General features: G+C 32.9%; 2 protein-coding genes across 3 annotated transcripts; one reads left to right on the plus strand and one right to left on the minus strand.

The window, feature by feature from the left end:
• The first annotated feature begins 3625 nt into the window (after positions 1–3625).
• LOC125065181 (protoporphyrinogen oxidase) lies at positions 3626–5258 on the plus strand. The gene has a single exon (XM_047672666.1). It carries the CDS (start codon positions 3737–3739, stop codon positions 5156–5158), a length of 1422 nt encoding a protein of 473 aa, XP_047528622.1. The 5' UTR covers positions 3626–3736; the 3' UTR covers positions 5159–5258.
• A 1659-nt stretch (positions 5259–6917) lies between these two features.
• Positions 6918–12874, minus strand: LOC125065188 (dynactin subunit 4). 2 transcript variants are annotated; one of them, XM_047672682.1, is made up of 8 exons: positions 12655–12874; positions 10729–10993; positions 10057–10211; positions 9785–9947; positions 9207–9390; positions 8382–8586; positions 7940–8094; positions 6918–7402 (listed from the first exon to the last, which is right to left on the minus strand). In XM_047672682.1, the coding sequence occupies exons 1-8, from the start codon at positions 12781–12783 to the stop codon at positions 7192–7194; spliced, it is 1467 nt and encodes a 488-aa protein (XP_047528638.1). In that variant the 5' UTR covers positions 12784–12874; the 3' UTR covers positions 6918–7191. The 2 variants fall into 2 exon arrangements, with proteins under 2 accessions (XP_047528638.1, XP_047528639.1); XM_047672683.1 differs by having other exon boundaries at positions 6919–7402; positions 7940–8082.
• Positions 12875–16636: the final 3762 nt, after the last annotated feature.

Consider the following 16636-nt stretch of genomic DNA (forward strand, 5'->3'; position numbering starts at 1 on the left):
GTTATCAAATGTAAGAGCTAAGGGTGAATGAAAGTGGTTTAATCCTTCCACTGATATTTATAGAAGGATGACCACAGAGTTACTTATTTTATAGAACTGGAAATACATATGTACATTTTTGATATTTAATTTTTATCAAAAATAATCTAAATCAATATTTACTTTTTTCAAGTAGGCTTTTACAAGCACTTCTGAATCTACAAACTATATTAAGTTAAGCTATCACCGGTTCGGAATGTAGATTCTACCCAGAAGAACCGGTAAGTTTAGTACAATTATATGTATATATATATAATATGTATATATATATATATATATATATATATATATATATATATTTATTAATGTTTTTGTTAGAAATGATTTAAATGTATGAATTCTTCTAATTACCGACCTATTTAATGTTAACCAGCCATTAAAATCAAAGCTATATTTACTTATTTACATACGACACTAATTTGAACCATGCATTTTAGACTGAAAACGTAAATAATATTGTACCAAATATTATTTTGTTAAAATTATATCTATTTTATGTATAACGGGCGGGCCATTGCTCGTATAATATACGCGAACGCGAACGTTAGACAGTAAAATGCATATTATGTGCTATATTTCGCTATATGATATTTAACCTACAAAACAATTAAAAAAAAATCATCCATATCTTAGAACAGACAGTATTAATATTATTTAAAAGCCAAACCATTGAACCGAAATAAATAAACTATGGAGGAAGCTTGGAAGCTCATCATGGATGATGGTTGGTTATATATGCTACTTCTTTATGCCAACATCTAATGTGTACAATATGTTCTTATTTATATATAAAATTAAGAATAATAATATTTCTAGTCGAATATTCTTTATATCTTTTCCAGTTGTCTCACACCTAAAGTAACCTAAAGAAAGTCTTTTCTGGTTCAAATATAATTTAGGGGAAAATAATTAAGTAAAAACTTAAAATCCGTTTTGACGATATTTTTGGTAAAGTCTTTTGTTACTCTATTAGGTCTATGCGGTCTTTACGAAGTTTGAAACGCGTGTTAAACAGCGATGTGAGTGCAATAGGGATGAAATTGAAATTCATTATCAGGCCGCGACACCACAACTGCGTCCCCATTCAGCCCATTTAACGCATTGACGCTCCAGATCTAGGATGTCACTTTCATATAGGTATTTCGTGGTCATATAAGTCATAATAGTTTTTAATAAAGATCGTTTTTTAAAAGTTTTTAATCAAAAGCTAGATCAATACTTCTTCCTGAATACTTAGTTTATTTAATGACATGTGATATCTCCAAACAATAAATTTACCAAATGTTTATGTGTATACTTAATTATATTGGTTAGAAAAGACCCGGATTAAAGATATAAAGATATTTTTGACTGTATTTTAAAAATATATGACAAATTGTACAACAATGAAAACTTCAGCGGAATTGTCTGGGATAGATATTACCTTATCTGAACCATGTAATATATTGTAGTAATATGTATATCGTCGTTGCGCTTGCAAAAGTAGCTATGTGTTTCTTCTTATTTTTAGTTTGGTTCAATTTATTTCGATTTATGTAGCTTTCGATGTGTAAATTTTAAAACTTTTAAATTATTGAAGTTATCACGAAATTGTTTTTTCAGTACGTGCGTATTGAAATAACGATTAAAACGGCATAACAATCTAAATATAAGAAAAAACACATAGCGACTTTTGTAGGCGCAAAGACGATATATTGTAGTCATATGTTAATATGATACGCAAACGAAGTATAGTAATGCAAATATTATGAATAGTAGGTATAAAAAAAACGATGAGAAATAGAAATATATAAGTACTTTATTTCTATAATTTATTTAATTACAGTTACTGACTCTGGTAACTATTTTGAGAAGAAACACTACAGTGGAATAAATTCGGTAGGTAGGTTATAAAAGATTTTTTTCTATAAATGGTTTTATTTATTCGTTTGATTATTACCATCATTGGAAATACCAACGTTATTAAACCGTTTGTATTTCCCCGTGATTAAACTTATTTTGTTTAAAAATGCTCAGCATGCAAATAATTATCGTCCAAAGATTACGAGGACCACGAAACGCATGGTAGTTTTTATTCGTATTCGATATTGGTATCATTATTCGTATGTTATTTGCGATATTTCTTTTAGCGTTATCAAAGACTTTATGTTTTTGTATTGTGTATAATTAACTATAATTTGAGATTATTAAATAATTGCAATTTTTGTTTTATTTTACTTCTAATAAAACCTAGAATTCAGGTGCCAGTCAAGTATATTCTAATTTGATTTAGAAGATTGCAAAATTCCAGCTGTGTCCAAGCTAGTAAGTACTTCTGGAATTATTTTTATTGGGTCTTTGTGTACTAGAAAATTGAGAATATCTGCCGAAACCTGGAACTGACGGGTTGTGTGCCTCAGTCTAAGCCGAATTAAGGCCCAATAAGAATTTTGAAAACAAAATAGTTTCCAATTACGACGAGTAAACATGTTTAAATAGTTTTTTTTTAGTTGTAGGTTCGTAAGGACTAATGGGCCATCTGATGGTAAGTGGTCCCAATAGCTTATTAACGTTGACGAAAAACATTTTAGCCATTCCTTGTATCACCAATACGCTACCAACCTTGGGAACTAAGTAATATTATGTTCCTTATGTTAATAATTACATTGGCTAATTGTTCTTCAAACCAGAACACAACAACACTAATTAGTATTGCTGTTTGGCGGTAGGATATATGATGATTGGGTGGTACATACCCAGGCTGGCTTGCACAAAGCTTACTTACAAGTATCTTGTATTCAACTAAAAATTGTTTTTGTTAGAAAATAAAAGTAATAATCAAATTAAATATTTTAGGAGTTAATTGAGTTTAATTTGGTCCGCATTAAATTTTTCTGTAGTTTTCATAATAATTTTATACGACCATCGATGTCAAAAGTAAGTCTGCTCTCTGAGTAAGTCAAACAAAATACTTCATTTCGTATATATGTATAGTGCGAGAGCAAGCGTATATGTAGCTTTCCCATGCTCAACCAATAAAACTGAGAATTAGTTATTGGCAGAAAACCCTAATAATCATTTTCGATTCTATTTCACTTTTAATTAGTTGAAGGTAATTTATATTGTATTTTGTTTTTATAGGTTGTAATGTAAACGTTTTCTGTCGACAAAAACATTGATAATATCTAATTTAGTTATAATAATTTATTGGTTAATTATATTTTAAGGTTTTGTATACTATATATTGAGGAAATATTTTTAACTAAATTTATTCCAATCCAAAAAGCAAGCAATCGTCATTTCATTCACTCAAGAAGAATGACAAGTACTTTAGCTAGTGACAGCGGTTGATGTATTTTATTTCATTAATTGATTTTTGATTGAAAAAGGTCTGTAGTAAGTTATTTAATGTACATTTTTATCAATAATCTTAGTATACCTTAAACTTGTCCAAGTAGAATGGAATGATTAAATAATGTATTTAGTAAGAAGCTAGATTGAAAGTAGGATTGTCTTTGGTATATCTATATTATGATTTATAGCAGAGTAATGAAAATGTCAGTATGACATTAATAGTTTTGTAATGTCAATTTTATTGTCATTAATTTTTAAACTTCATCGAAACAAAGTTCAAACATACGCGTACAAATACTATAAAATGTTATTATTCTTAGAATAAATATTTATTGTTAAAATAAAATTAAAAAAAAATTAAGACATGGCGGCCATACTCGGAGGAGGACTCGGTGGTTTATCAACAGGTTATTATTTGCTTAAAAATAATATAACAAATAATAGTAATTTAAAATTATTTCTCGTCGAGGCAACTGACTATTGTGGGGGATGGATAAAGTCAATCAAAACACGGGACTATATATTCGAACAAGGCCCAAGAACAATTAGGCCTAGAGGAATAACTGGTCTCAATACATTAAATATGCTACAGGATTTGGGCCTCAGCGAGCATATTTCCTTTATAAAGCCCGACCATCCTGCAGCAAGAAATAGAATGATATATGTTAACAATACTCTTTACTCGTTACCTTCTAGTTTAAAAGGTGTTTTTCAAAAAAATGAACCATTTTCAAAACCTCTTATTTACGCAGCCCTTAATGATTTAAAACAGCCTCAAAAAGAGTTAAAAGATGATTCTATTTATAATTTTGTTGAAAGGAGATTTGGTAAAGAGATTGCAGATTATGCAATCTCGCCAATGATTTGCGGTATTTGTGCGGGAGACGCTAAGGAAATATCTGTTAAATTTCTCATGAAAACATTATTTGAATATGAACAAAGTTATGGTGGAGTTGTAAAAGGTGTCATGAAATCTATGTTTAAACCAAAAAATGAGGAGACGTTAGAATTAGGCGAATTAGCTAAAAGAGCACAGGAAGAGAAGTGGAATATTTACACAATTAAAGGGGGTCTCGATACCTTTCCTTTCGTCATGAAACAGTACCTGAAAGATAATAATGTTGATATACACTTAAATACCAAAGTTGAAGAAATAGAATTTATAGATTCTAGTATGGTTCAACTTAAAAAAAGTAACGGAGAAACAATGTCTGCGAGTCATGTGTATTCGTCTGTGCCATCACATATTTTAGCTAAGTTAATCTCAAAACAACATCCACAGCTATCACAACTCTTGAGCGAGACGCCATTTGTGACAGTTGGTATTGTAAATTTATATTTTGCAACAGAAAAACCTTTGATTGAACCTGCTTTCGGTTTTCTTGTGCCTCCAATTGAAAATTCACCAATCTTGGGGGTAGTTTTTGATTCATGTTGCATCCCTGACCAAAATGGTACTGTCTTAACCGTTATGTTGGGTGGTAGATGGTTTAATGAGAAATTTGGCTCTGATGTAACAAAAGATAGATTGTTAGAAATAGCTGTGAAAGAAATCAAATCAATTCTAAAAATAGAGGATAAAGTCACAGCTTACAATGTAGGTATTTTAGATAAATGTATACCTCAATATATAATTGGACATTATGACAGAGTAGATAGAATTAGAGATTACATACAGAATAAAAATTTGCCGATATCTTTAGTTGGGAGTAGTTATGACGGAGTTGGTATTAATGATGTTATTTATTCAGCTAAAACACAAGTTGAAAAAGATGTTACTAAATAATTTGTTATTTATGTGTTATGGGTTAATTGTAACATTTACGGGTTGAAGTAATACTTTGAATTTTCTTTATAGGTCTTCCAGAGATTAAATTTATAATATACATGATGTGATAAAATAGTACACTATTTATGTTTTTTTTTTTTTTTGTGAATAAATTGGTTTTTGTATTCAGCATTTTATTTATATGATTGATGTGTCAGTAGTTGTGTAACTTATAAATGACTTGATTGGTTTGATGATGCACGAGAATTCAATAAGCATCACCTGCACTGTAGTCAAATTATTATTGTATTTTATTATATTTCCGAAGACAAAGAAGTACCCCAAGGATAAAATCTCAGCAATTTTTTTTCTCTCTTAAGGTATTTAATTAGTTTTTCCAGTAATTACTGGTGCACATGATGCATCATAAAAGAATAAATTGAAACAAGATTAGCGTAATAAATATTTAATTAAGCATTTTCGAGCGATTCTGTTTACATTTACAAATAAAGCTGCAATTAATATAAACAGCTATAGAGGTGTTATAACATATGATTATATATAAAGGAATATTTATATACTTTTCAACTTTACTTATATAATGTATATTTATTATAAAAGTGAAATATATCATTACACACAGCTGGTAAGGCATGATATTTTCGCATATCAGGAGAACAGAGCATGACCTTTGTGTTACAATCTTATCTATCTTTTAAAACTTATAAAAAAAGTTACAAAATAAATTAGTATGATAAAAAAATGCAGTCAATTGCAATATGCGTAAATATAGGTATAATTATTGATGTTTTTACATGGTAACACTATTACTTAATAATACAATAATTATAAATGTGCACATGGGTTGAGATTAGCATCATTACTTTTAAGATTGTATTTAAAAAAAAAAAGTTTTGTACCAAGTAGTTCTTGAGCGAGTTTAGAGTATTTGTTGTGTTCACAACAAATATGTAAATAAACATCGATTCTTATCGATAAATTTCATATAATAATATAAATAATTACAAAAGAAATATACAATTATAACATAGCAATGCTGTACAATTTTACGCAACTTTATTATTGTATGAGAATTTATTAACCCAGGAATTGAAACAAGGACTTCTGTATTATGTGACCTAAGTTGTATAAGCAGTAAAAAGATGAGATTTAGATGATTATTGCCAGGATACTGTAATAACTGTTTAAAGCTGTTGTTACTCATGCATAACATAATAAATTCGAGATTAATCTGTTATCAACACTTGTACGCAGTATTACAATAACATTATATTGATTTCAGTAAGCATTAGCAGCCCGTAAATGTCCCACTGCTGGGATATAGGCCTCCTCTCCCTTTGAGGAGAAGGTTTGGAGCATATTCCACCACGCTGCTCCAATGCGGGTTGGCGGAATACACATGTGGCAGAATTTCGTTGAAATTAGACACATGCAGGTTTCCTCACGATGTTTTCCTTCACCGCTGAGCACGAGATGAATTATAAACACAAATTAAGCACATGAAATTTCAGTGGTGCCTGCCTGGGTTTGAACCCGAAATCATCGGTTAAGATGCACGCGTTCTAACCACTGAGCCATCTCGGCTCTCAATTTGATTTCAGTAAATGGATACTAAATATAAAGTTAATACTATTATTAATTAATATCAATACGGTTTTTAATTTATCATATAATACATTTAAATTAGAATAACTTTAAGTAAAGTAATATTTTGTAGCAAATAATGAATTTTAAGAATTATCTTCAAAATAAATTTAATATTTTTCATAATTCCAAAATGTCTTATTACAAAATTGAAATTACTTTTAGTATTCTTTTAATCAAAATGAGAGTGCATTAAAACACCGTATGCAGCTTATAATATATAGTTGGATCCACAATTCATTACTTCTTATAAAAAAATAAAATTTTCGTAACCGAACAATAAATAAATATAAGCAAACACATGTAACGTAGACTATTGAATTTGTAATAAACACAGTCGCAGTAATAGGACCCGACAAGTAGAACGCCGGTGATGTGGCTCGCCTCTACTCGGCCACGGTGCCCAGGTGTATGACGAGCGTGGCGTAGAGCGTGTGGTCGCGCGGCGCGGGCGCGGCGGCGGCGGGCGGCACGGTGTTGCGGTACGAGTACTGCAGCGCCAGCGCCGCGCGCGCCCGCCCGCCCGGCGCCGCGCCCGCCGCCGTCGCCACCTGCAGCCGCAGCGCCAGCTTGTTCGACTTGCGCCACATGATGATGCTGAATTTGTCAATACTCACATTCTAATTTGCCTTCGACTTGAACGGAAATTTTTGGAACGAGTCCAGGAGACCTATCTCTCTCTCTTTCTATTATACGTTTCTTATTTAAAATTCTTGTTATTTTCGTTCTTTACACGAGATTTTAATAACAAATTTGTTTGAATATTTTAGTTTGTTTAAATAACAAAAAATTACATTTTCAATTTGTGCCTTCGATAAAAATAAATTTTAGAAAAAAATTTAGTAAAATCTTGGGGGTTTCAACAACAACGATGGGGTGACTAAAAATAGTAACAGTGACAGATGGAACTCGTAAGTTTAAAAGTAAAATTATGGTGTGTATAGTAAAATGTGTGGTCGACGAATTAGACAATCACCGGACGAGTTAAAAGTCTGTTTTATGCACCATGCATTTCCGCTAAAATAGTCTGTTTGCAATTTTTCCGAAAGGCACCAAATATTACACGACATGCTAAGGTGTCGTTGACAACTCGGTGCTGCAGGCACTGCTGAATAAAGTGCAGCCCGTACTCACTCGCTGGTGTCGTGCTGCGGGTCGTCGTCGTACTCGGCGGCGTCGTCGCGCTGCGCCAGCGTGAGGCAGGCGTCGGGCACGCGCACGGCGCAGTCCGTCGGCAGCGCCGCGCGCCGCCGCAGCACCGCGCTCCACGACGAGTCCTGCCGAGTGCTCTATGTGTATATTATTCTACGCTGAGGCTGCGATTACGAAATTTCGAATATTCTCCTTTCTTAAGATATTTTAGGAAGTCACACGGGCAGAAGGACCCGACTTTGGTAGGACCTCCTTTACCCGTTTACTGGTCTTGCGTGATATGTAAATTACTCCTTGCGATAACAATATGACAACTTTGGAATGTAGGACGATGATGGTTACGACGCAGATTTTTTTGCTAACGTTCTTCTTTGCCGTGTTATCAGCTAAAACCAAATAATGTTCTTATATATGTTTAAAATACCTTTTCAAGATTCAGAGATTTCTCGAGCGACTTCTCGATGCTCTTGGGTTCCTCCCTCTCCTCGACTTCGGGGACGTCCTGTGGCTGCAGGAGGCGCACCTGCATCTCGTGAGCGGTTGGGTTGGTCAACTTTAACAGTAAAGCTGTAGTCTCTCCCGGTTTCACCGTTTCATACGAGATGATTTTCACTTCGGGCACGTGATAGCTATAAATATATTTAATAACATTAACACGATTTGCTTGGGATCAGGAGAACCCTGGCCAATTTAGTAGTGCACTAGTGTATCAAATATATGTGGACACTCTGTTTCTTCACTCTTATAATCCGATGGGTCCGTAAATCCACCACAACCGGAAAGAGTATGCACAAGCTCAACAGCTTTACATGCTTATAGGAGTATAAATATCCAGACTCACCTGTTAAACCCCGTAACTTTTAAATGGCACACGGGGCTTGGTTCCAGTAACTCGGGATTGATTAACGAGGCAGCCAATATATGTAGATAAATGCCTACTGACTCGTTTACCCACATTTGATATAAATTATGTAAAACTTGCTCATCATATCAAAAAATAACTAATGCCACGATAACTGAGCTTATTTAGTAAAAATATTCATCATATCATATGGAAGTTTTCTGATCATTTGTGTCTTTTTAAGCGCTTTTTGATATATGGTATGGATCGATGCTGGAATTCTTTCATAATTTTTCAAGCAAATCGATTGTTATTTGATGTTATTTTATATTGGAACTTAGAAAATATTAAAAATTGAAATAATTTGCACGATATGGATCGAGGAGACGGTAAGTGCGGCGCACTCACTAGGCGAGCAGCTCGATCTTGAACTTGACGGAGCCGGGGTTGTACTCGGGCTTGGTGAGGTTGTGGTCGCAGGCGCGGCAGCGCTGGCTGCGCTTGACGCTGAGCGCGCGCGCCGCGGGGTGCAGGCGCGCCGCGCTGCGCGGTTGCCACTCCGCCGCGCGCAGGCGTTGCCGCATCGACGTTACTGCCGACAAACCATCTCCGTGACGGAAGGACTCCAATTCTCTTAACGAGAACCATGTTGTTGCGGAGCTGATGCTTACGTGTGGCTAGATTTCATTTGTGACGGATTTTTACTCACTAAAAGCCTACGATGGTTGTCTTGCGCACAGGTCGGAGAGGCTAGGGGATTGTTCCGATACAAGGAATCTTGACCCCTCCCGAGCCATTTTCTGTTCGTGGCTGGGCAGAGCCCTGCTCAGAGAACGAAAAGTCGCAGGAAGCCACAAACTGAGCAGTTAGCATAGGAGAGAGGAAATCCAAACACGTAATTCTGCCGAAGAAGGACCCCAAGGCGATGCAAGTTAATATACATCTCCTATGTATTGATCCATTATATAAATTATATTGTCACTTACTTTGTTTCAAGTTAACCTCCTGAGTGTGATAGTCTTCTGGCAGCTCTTTAACTTCTTCGCTGGCTTGACTTGGCACGAAGTTGGCAATAGCTGACGACGAACTCTCGCTAGAAGCCAGACCTGCTATGTTGCGTGCCATTGCGCCAGTCAGACCCGTTTTATCCTGGTAATATCAACAGGTAATTTATTTCACCACTTGATTGAATTTGATCCAAGTCCAACATCCATTGGGCCAACATAAATTTAAGATTGGTTATTAAAATAATTCTTACGGTAAGGTTCATGTATTTCCCCCTGATCGCAAACTTCTTTCTCTCTCTGTCCAACTTCTCTTGCTTCTCTTGTTGAGCGATAGCCTTGTAGTAGTCAAGGAGTTGGTTCACTCGCGCCGCAAAAGGATTTGTCCTCTCAGGCCAACCCCCAGATGCTTAAAAATATATCTTATTAATTTTAAGATTACCAAAAACATAGAAACATCTAAAGTAATTGATAATACTCATACCGCTAAAGTCGTTTAAAGTTTTAAACATCAATTATGTTTAAATATATTGGAGTGCGAACATCGTCAATATATTAATTAATAAATTAAATATTAACAGTTGAATACCATTAAAATAGCACTGCATTTGCATTTGTTTATATTTAAAGTAGCCCCTTTGATACACTGTTTCATGATTAGGATTCCCAATTGTCCTGTATTATTGAGCATAGGAAATTTATTATGAAAACAAAAATAAAGAAGTGATCGATAACATTTAAAACCACAAAATAAAGCCTTAAAAATATTTTTGTTAATAATCTTGTTTGGATTAACAGCTTGACCTAAACATCAAGTACTGTTTTTAGTGCATAACATATCAAAGCTTTTATCCAACTGCATGGAATATCTAAGGTTTGTTGATCTTTATACATTCTTCATTTGATATAGGATAAAGATGGCTCACCGACAGGTTGATCAGGAATCCCAACATCACGAGAAGTCCATCGACAGTTGAAACATGATAAATAGTACATTTTCTTGGGTTGCTTGTTTTCAATTTTTGCATCTCCAGCAGCAGGGTCTTGCCGTGGTTGTGCTATGGTTGCACGTGTTGAGAGTGTATGAAAACAGCTGGGACAGTCAAAACAGCTACTACATCGATTCTTCTTAAGCCTTGCTTCAGAAGACGGCATATTTTCAAGACAATTTGCACAGTAGTGCGAATCTACCTGTGAATTGTAATTAATTATTAATTAAGTTTTTAGAAGATGATATATAAGATAAGAAAACATAGAAATGAAAATTTATATACAATATAAAAATTTCTTTGGATTTTAAAATAAGGTGTGACTCAAAGATATAGACAACAAATACATATAGTTATTTGATATATACATATATTTTGATGAAAAGTTAACTTGTCCAGGATTACAAGTAATAAGTACCAGTAAATGCAGATAAGATAAATTATAAAACTACTCATGGATTAATATCAAAGAATCATTTCAGTGTAAAAATAACCCTTGAGGCTTGAGGCCTACAAAATAAAAAATAACAGAAATGAAATGAAACTAGTTTTTAACGGATTTAATCGCGTATATTAATTATTTTAACATCCCGACGTTTCGAGCACTTTGCAGTGTTCGTGGTCACGGGCAGACTAAAGTCTCCAACCATCTTCTCTGCAGTCTGTGAACATGCTTCATCTTCTCTATTGAAGTTCGGATGTTTTTGAATTTCAATAGCCTCGCGTATCATTCTAGGAATGAATCTGTGTTCTCTAGCAAGGATCTGTGGTTTATCAAATCGAATAAATTGGTTAGGTTTATCCAGAGCATATTCACAGACTGCAGAGAAGATGGTTGGAGACTTTCTAACACTTGGGATCCACTTATTAAAAATTTAAAATCCCAAATCCAACAGACTGCAAGACCTAAAGATACAGTTAGTGCCTTCTGCGTGCAACCGGAACGCTACTCAAGATACCAATTAAGAAATCGTTGGCGGTAGTTGTAAATAATATTTCTTTTTAATTCGAACAGACAAATGTCACCTTAGTCTGCCCGTGACCACGAACACTGCAAAGTGCTCGAAACGTCGGGATGTTAAAATAATTAATATACGCGATTAAATCCGTTAAAAACTAGTTTTATTTCAATGTGTAATAATTGCGAAAATCTAAGACAACATTATAGAAATGAAATGGTTATTGCTTACATCTACATAATGATTTGATGAATTTAATTTAAAAATTATGACACAATTCATAATAAAATTTAATAATGAGCTACTCAAATTTATTTACAGATTTTCAAAACTGGATGTTATCACTCAGGTTGTACATACAGTAATACAATAAATAACAACAAAATAATTAATTGTATCCTTCTGGATGCAAACACAGAATGAGATATATAACAATTGGAACAGTATATTTTTCACTCAACTAGTATAGATACAAATCGTAAATTTAAATTATAGTCAGTATCTACGCTAGTTCAGTGCAAGGGTGCTAATTGGGTTTGAAATTATTAAGTTCCCTCACTTGTATAAAATTGAACATTTAGATTGTATGAAAAAAAGAAGTTGTTTGTAAGTAATCTATTATTTATGTTGTTGAATGTTTAGTACAATGCATTTGTTGGAAATAATTTAAGTTAAACCTAAGTCATTATATATCAGCCAAAACTTAAGTCATTTTTAAGGTCAGGTGTGGTGGGTATTCATTTTGCATATATTAACTCAATAGTCCATCAATTCTTTTCATTCATAATTTCTTAAGTATATGATTAAAATGTGTTGTAAGTTTACATTACATTTACATCGCTTCTATGCATATACTGGTTTATTTATTTAACTATAAATGTAAAGAGCTTGCTCAAAAACTTACTTCATGACAAATGCAAAAACCGCATCGTATCTTCAAACAATGTCGGCAAAAATATAGATTGGTTATAGGTTTTAGCTGTCCACAAGAACATACGTATTTAATGTAGTCCGGTTGGGTCAAATATGCCATTTTTAAGAGTTTTATTTACACAAATCAGTAAAAAATGGGAAAACTTTTTGAAGTTCCTATATGAAATATGAATATGTTGACTCAATCATCAATGACAATGACAATAGTTATTGACAATTGACATTTGACTAAAGTAACATACGGTAGAATATCATTTATACGTCAAATTTAGGTGTTTTCAGAATACAGATTACATTTTACCAATTTACTTTTTTAATAGGAGTTCGGATTCTCGTATTGTATTGGAGTAGTATCATAAAAATATACATTTTTAAGGTGAATTCTTACATAACCTTCTAAATCGTCATTTTATAACATTAATCAAATATAAAGTTATTAAGTTTAAAATAAAATTATTTACACATTTTCACCAACAAATAATGATTTGAGAATTTAGCTATGTTGACGTAACAAAAGATGCAATAATAATAGTAAAACAGCCAGACCTTGCTATAATATTATATTAGACGAGATATATTAGTATTTTATTAGTATAAAGTTCTGTATTTGAAAATCAACGTGAAAGAATAATAATAGATATGTGAATATCTATTCAAAAATAAATAATAGATAGAAGAAAAAGAATCATATCTAGATGGGCTAGATTGAATAATGTAGATGAATAATGGAACCTAGTCCTAACTTACCTAGGTACTTTAAACTCTATCTTCCCCTTGGGCTCCTCACCCCTTTGGTATTTCTTAATACTTTACCAGCCGAGGTAATACAATATATACAAGGGATCAGAAAATGATTAAAATAAGATAACATAAATAATAATGTAAGATCTTAATACGCAAGTCATCATTTTTTTTACAGAAATGTAAGTGAACTTTAATCTATGCTGATTAGCGTTTTACATACGCACATACTTTTACCAATACACAACAAGATTTGTGGTTGGTTACCAGAATCTGAACTAAAAGTTACATATATTTCGTTTTAGCCACAGAGACACTTTTTAGAATGGCGCTCTCCACACTGACTTTCAATTTTAGAGTATAACTTCGGTCAATAATACTGTAGGGGATAATAGCTATTACTATTTTATCCATTCATTTTGAAATATCTATCGAGACTGAAGCTAAAGTCACTGTTAAACTTTAAACGGTGTTAACGAGCAAAGTTGTTTTTTTTTTGGGGTTGAATTAGACTAGATTTAGCCGGACTTCAGTCATTTGTGGGATGGCATAAACATATATCAGTTTGAGACATTAGGCTAAAAAAAATCTAAATCAATTTATTTTTTTCAATTAGACTTGTTGTTGAGCACACTGTTTCTTGGAGGAGTGAGAAATTGGAGGAATACCTCTAACATTTCAAATGGTAGATCATCATGCTAGGTAACTCATCGGCGTTGGTTCGTTCAGGGAATGACTTAGAGGCCAAGAAGCTTAGGAGCAATAGAGGAGTGGAGGCCCTTAATTTTTTTTTTTTTTTTTAAATCGAACAATTTCATTTCCGTCGGTCCGGTTTTTCAATAACTCAATTACAGGTGACTTTTTTAAAGTAACTTTAAATTTGTCGGCACTATGTTTTTTTTTTTAAACTTCCTTTATAGGAACCCCTACGGAGGTGCTCCGGATCAGGCTCCCTAAATTCGGTAATGAGTTCGCTGATTCAACGAAGTTTTACAGCTTGGAACATCGACTCAAAGTAATGCCTGTCAGTCATCGTCACGTCATATCATCGACATCCCACTCATCCGCACGAAGCAAACGCTTCCTCATTTCTCACGGGTAAAGCCGAGCCGTGGAATGTCTTTCCTAGGTCGCTTCCTGAGAATAATAATCCATGCATCTTCAAGTCAAGAATTTAAAGGTTTATAATAATAATGACGACCACCGAGTAGTGTGTACACCGGTTTTCATGGGTAAGCCATTCCGATATTCCGGGTTCGATTCCCGGCCGAGTCGATGTAGAAAAAGTTAATTAGTTTTCTATGTTGCTTTGGGTCTGGGTGTTTGTGATACTTCGTTACTTCTGATTTTCCATAAGACAAGTGCTTTAGCTTGAAGTGCTTTTTTTTTATAATAATAATAACTTTTATTTCAGGTAAATAATCAAACCATAGTTAGAAATATGCATACACCAAAAATATTAAAAATATTACATTTATCGAAAAAATATAAAATTGAAATAAATGTATTGTTCCTCGATGAAGGATACGCCGAAAAAGGATAACTTAGATAGTCATCTATAGTAGTCAAAATAGAAAAGTACTCCTCTCAGTCTTTGTCAGAATGAAGCCGTCCTTGCTCTGAGAATGGCAAAGAAGTCAGCGAAGTTAGTTCTATTTTCGCTACACTGTATTTGAGTCCATGTTGTTTAGCAAACTGTTCACAAATACTTAGTCGTGTAGATAAGAAATTTTAGGCATGTGAGTTCAATCTACGACTGCAACGGTACTTTTCATTAGTTGCTATTTTAATAAGCGTAGATGTAGGCTAGTAGCGTGTGTGGTAAGCTCTTTATAAACGTGATTTTTTGTCTTAATAATGATTTAGGTACCTACCTAAAAAAATTGGTAACTAAATAAGTGATCTCGTTGGGATGCGCCTTTAGCCTTTTCCTATTCGTTATATTCCATGAAATCCATACTTGATCTTTAATAATAATGGGTACTTAATAATTACATAATGATTTTTAAAACATTTATCTAAATAATAACAAATATTTACTATTAAAAACAATAAAAAAATCATAATATACTTTATTCAACGATAACAACTTTAAGTTATACAAAGGGTAATATTTGTTTTCTCCGAATGAGTTCTAAAGTCACTAACATATATTTAAAATTTAACGAAGTACTTCATTTTAAACGTAAGCAAAGTTAAACAACACACTGCATTGTTATTTGTTAACATAGACACGTACAACAACACAAGTTACAAACTTGCATTATACGAGTGAAAATGGAGTTGCGATAATTTCTTACGTTGCAAAGTTACAAAGTCACTCAAGTAACAATAGGGTATTCTACTACGGTTCAAAAAGTACTTCAAAATTTTCATATTCTTAATAAAAAGCCCCAAAAATATATTTCGACAAAATGAACACGCTTTATTGCCATAAATTAAATTTTTAACCTTATTTATTTCCGCTAAAATGCTGTCAGGCATTTTGATGACGTCAGATTGTTAAAAACAACAGTCGTGTTTGTACGACCGGTACTCATTCAACGTTAACAGCTTAATATAGCTTTTAAATATTTAGTGTTTTTTAGGAAAATAATGAATTACAATCGCTGTCGTTGGAGTGATTTACAAATACTAGCATACTACAGAGTGATGTGCAAATACTAGCATTTAAACTCCAGAAAAGTTGTTTATCAAAGTGCCAGATGATATTTTACAGTTTGTGTCTATCTGACGCCACACCATAGCGGCTTGTGTTTTAATTCACGTGATATACAGACTAAAAATAACGACTTTTAATTTTAATTTAATAAATTAATAATGCTCTTTTATCTCAATATCAAAATATTTAATAAATAAAGTATATTTCTACATAATTATATTTTAAATTTTTATCAGATTTTATAATTTATTTTTCGCTACCGAAAATACCCTATTGTGAACTACCTATTAAATTTGTCTTGTATTTTAAGGTCTTAAAATTATTGTAAATGCCTGTACCATTTAATTTAAATATTTAAATTCTTTTTTTATAAAAAAGCAGAAATGTCGGTACTTATTTCAAAATAAAAATCAGTTATAGGTTCAAAACAATAATTGTATATTACTTTGTAATATCACATGCCAATTTAAAATATAATATCTCGTACTTAACTAGCTAATAATAAAAATAGTAAGTACCTATTAACATGTTTTATGTTGTCAAATTTCGA

This window comes from Vanessa atalanta, chromosome 7, assembly GCF_905147765.1.
Source record: "Vanessa atalanta chromosome 7, ilVanAtal1.2, whole genome shotgun sequence".
Taxonomy (NCBI): Eukaryota; Metazoa; Arthropoda; class Insecta; order Lepidoptera; family Nymphalidae; genus Vanessa; species Vanessa atalanta.

Excerpts from the sequence above, each read along its gene's own strand:
- LOC125065181 (XM_047672666.1), top strand. The coding sequence starts at position 3,737 with ATGGCGGCCATACTCGGAGGAGGACTCGGTGGTTTATCAACAGGTTAT.
- LOC125065188 (XM_047672682.1), bottom strand. The coding sequence starts at position 12,783 with ATGGCATATTTGACCCAACCGGACTACATTAAATACGTATGTTCTTGT. Across the intron at positions 10,994-12,654 it reads GTTTTTGCATTTGTCATGAA|GTAGATTCGCACTACTGTGC; the intron begins GTAAGTTTTTGA and ends TACAATTCACAG. Across the intron at positions 9,391-9,784 it reads GGAGGTTAACTTGAAACAAA|TAACGTCGATGCGGCAACGC; the intron begins GTAAGTGACAAT and ends GTTTGTCGGCAG.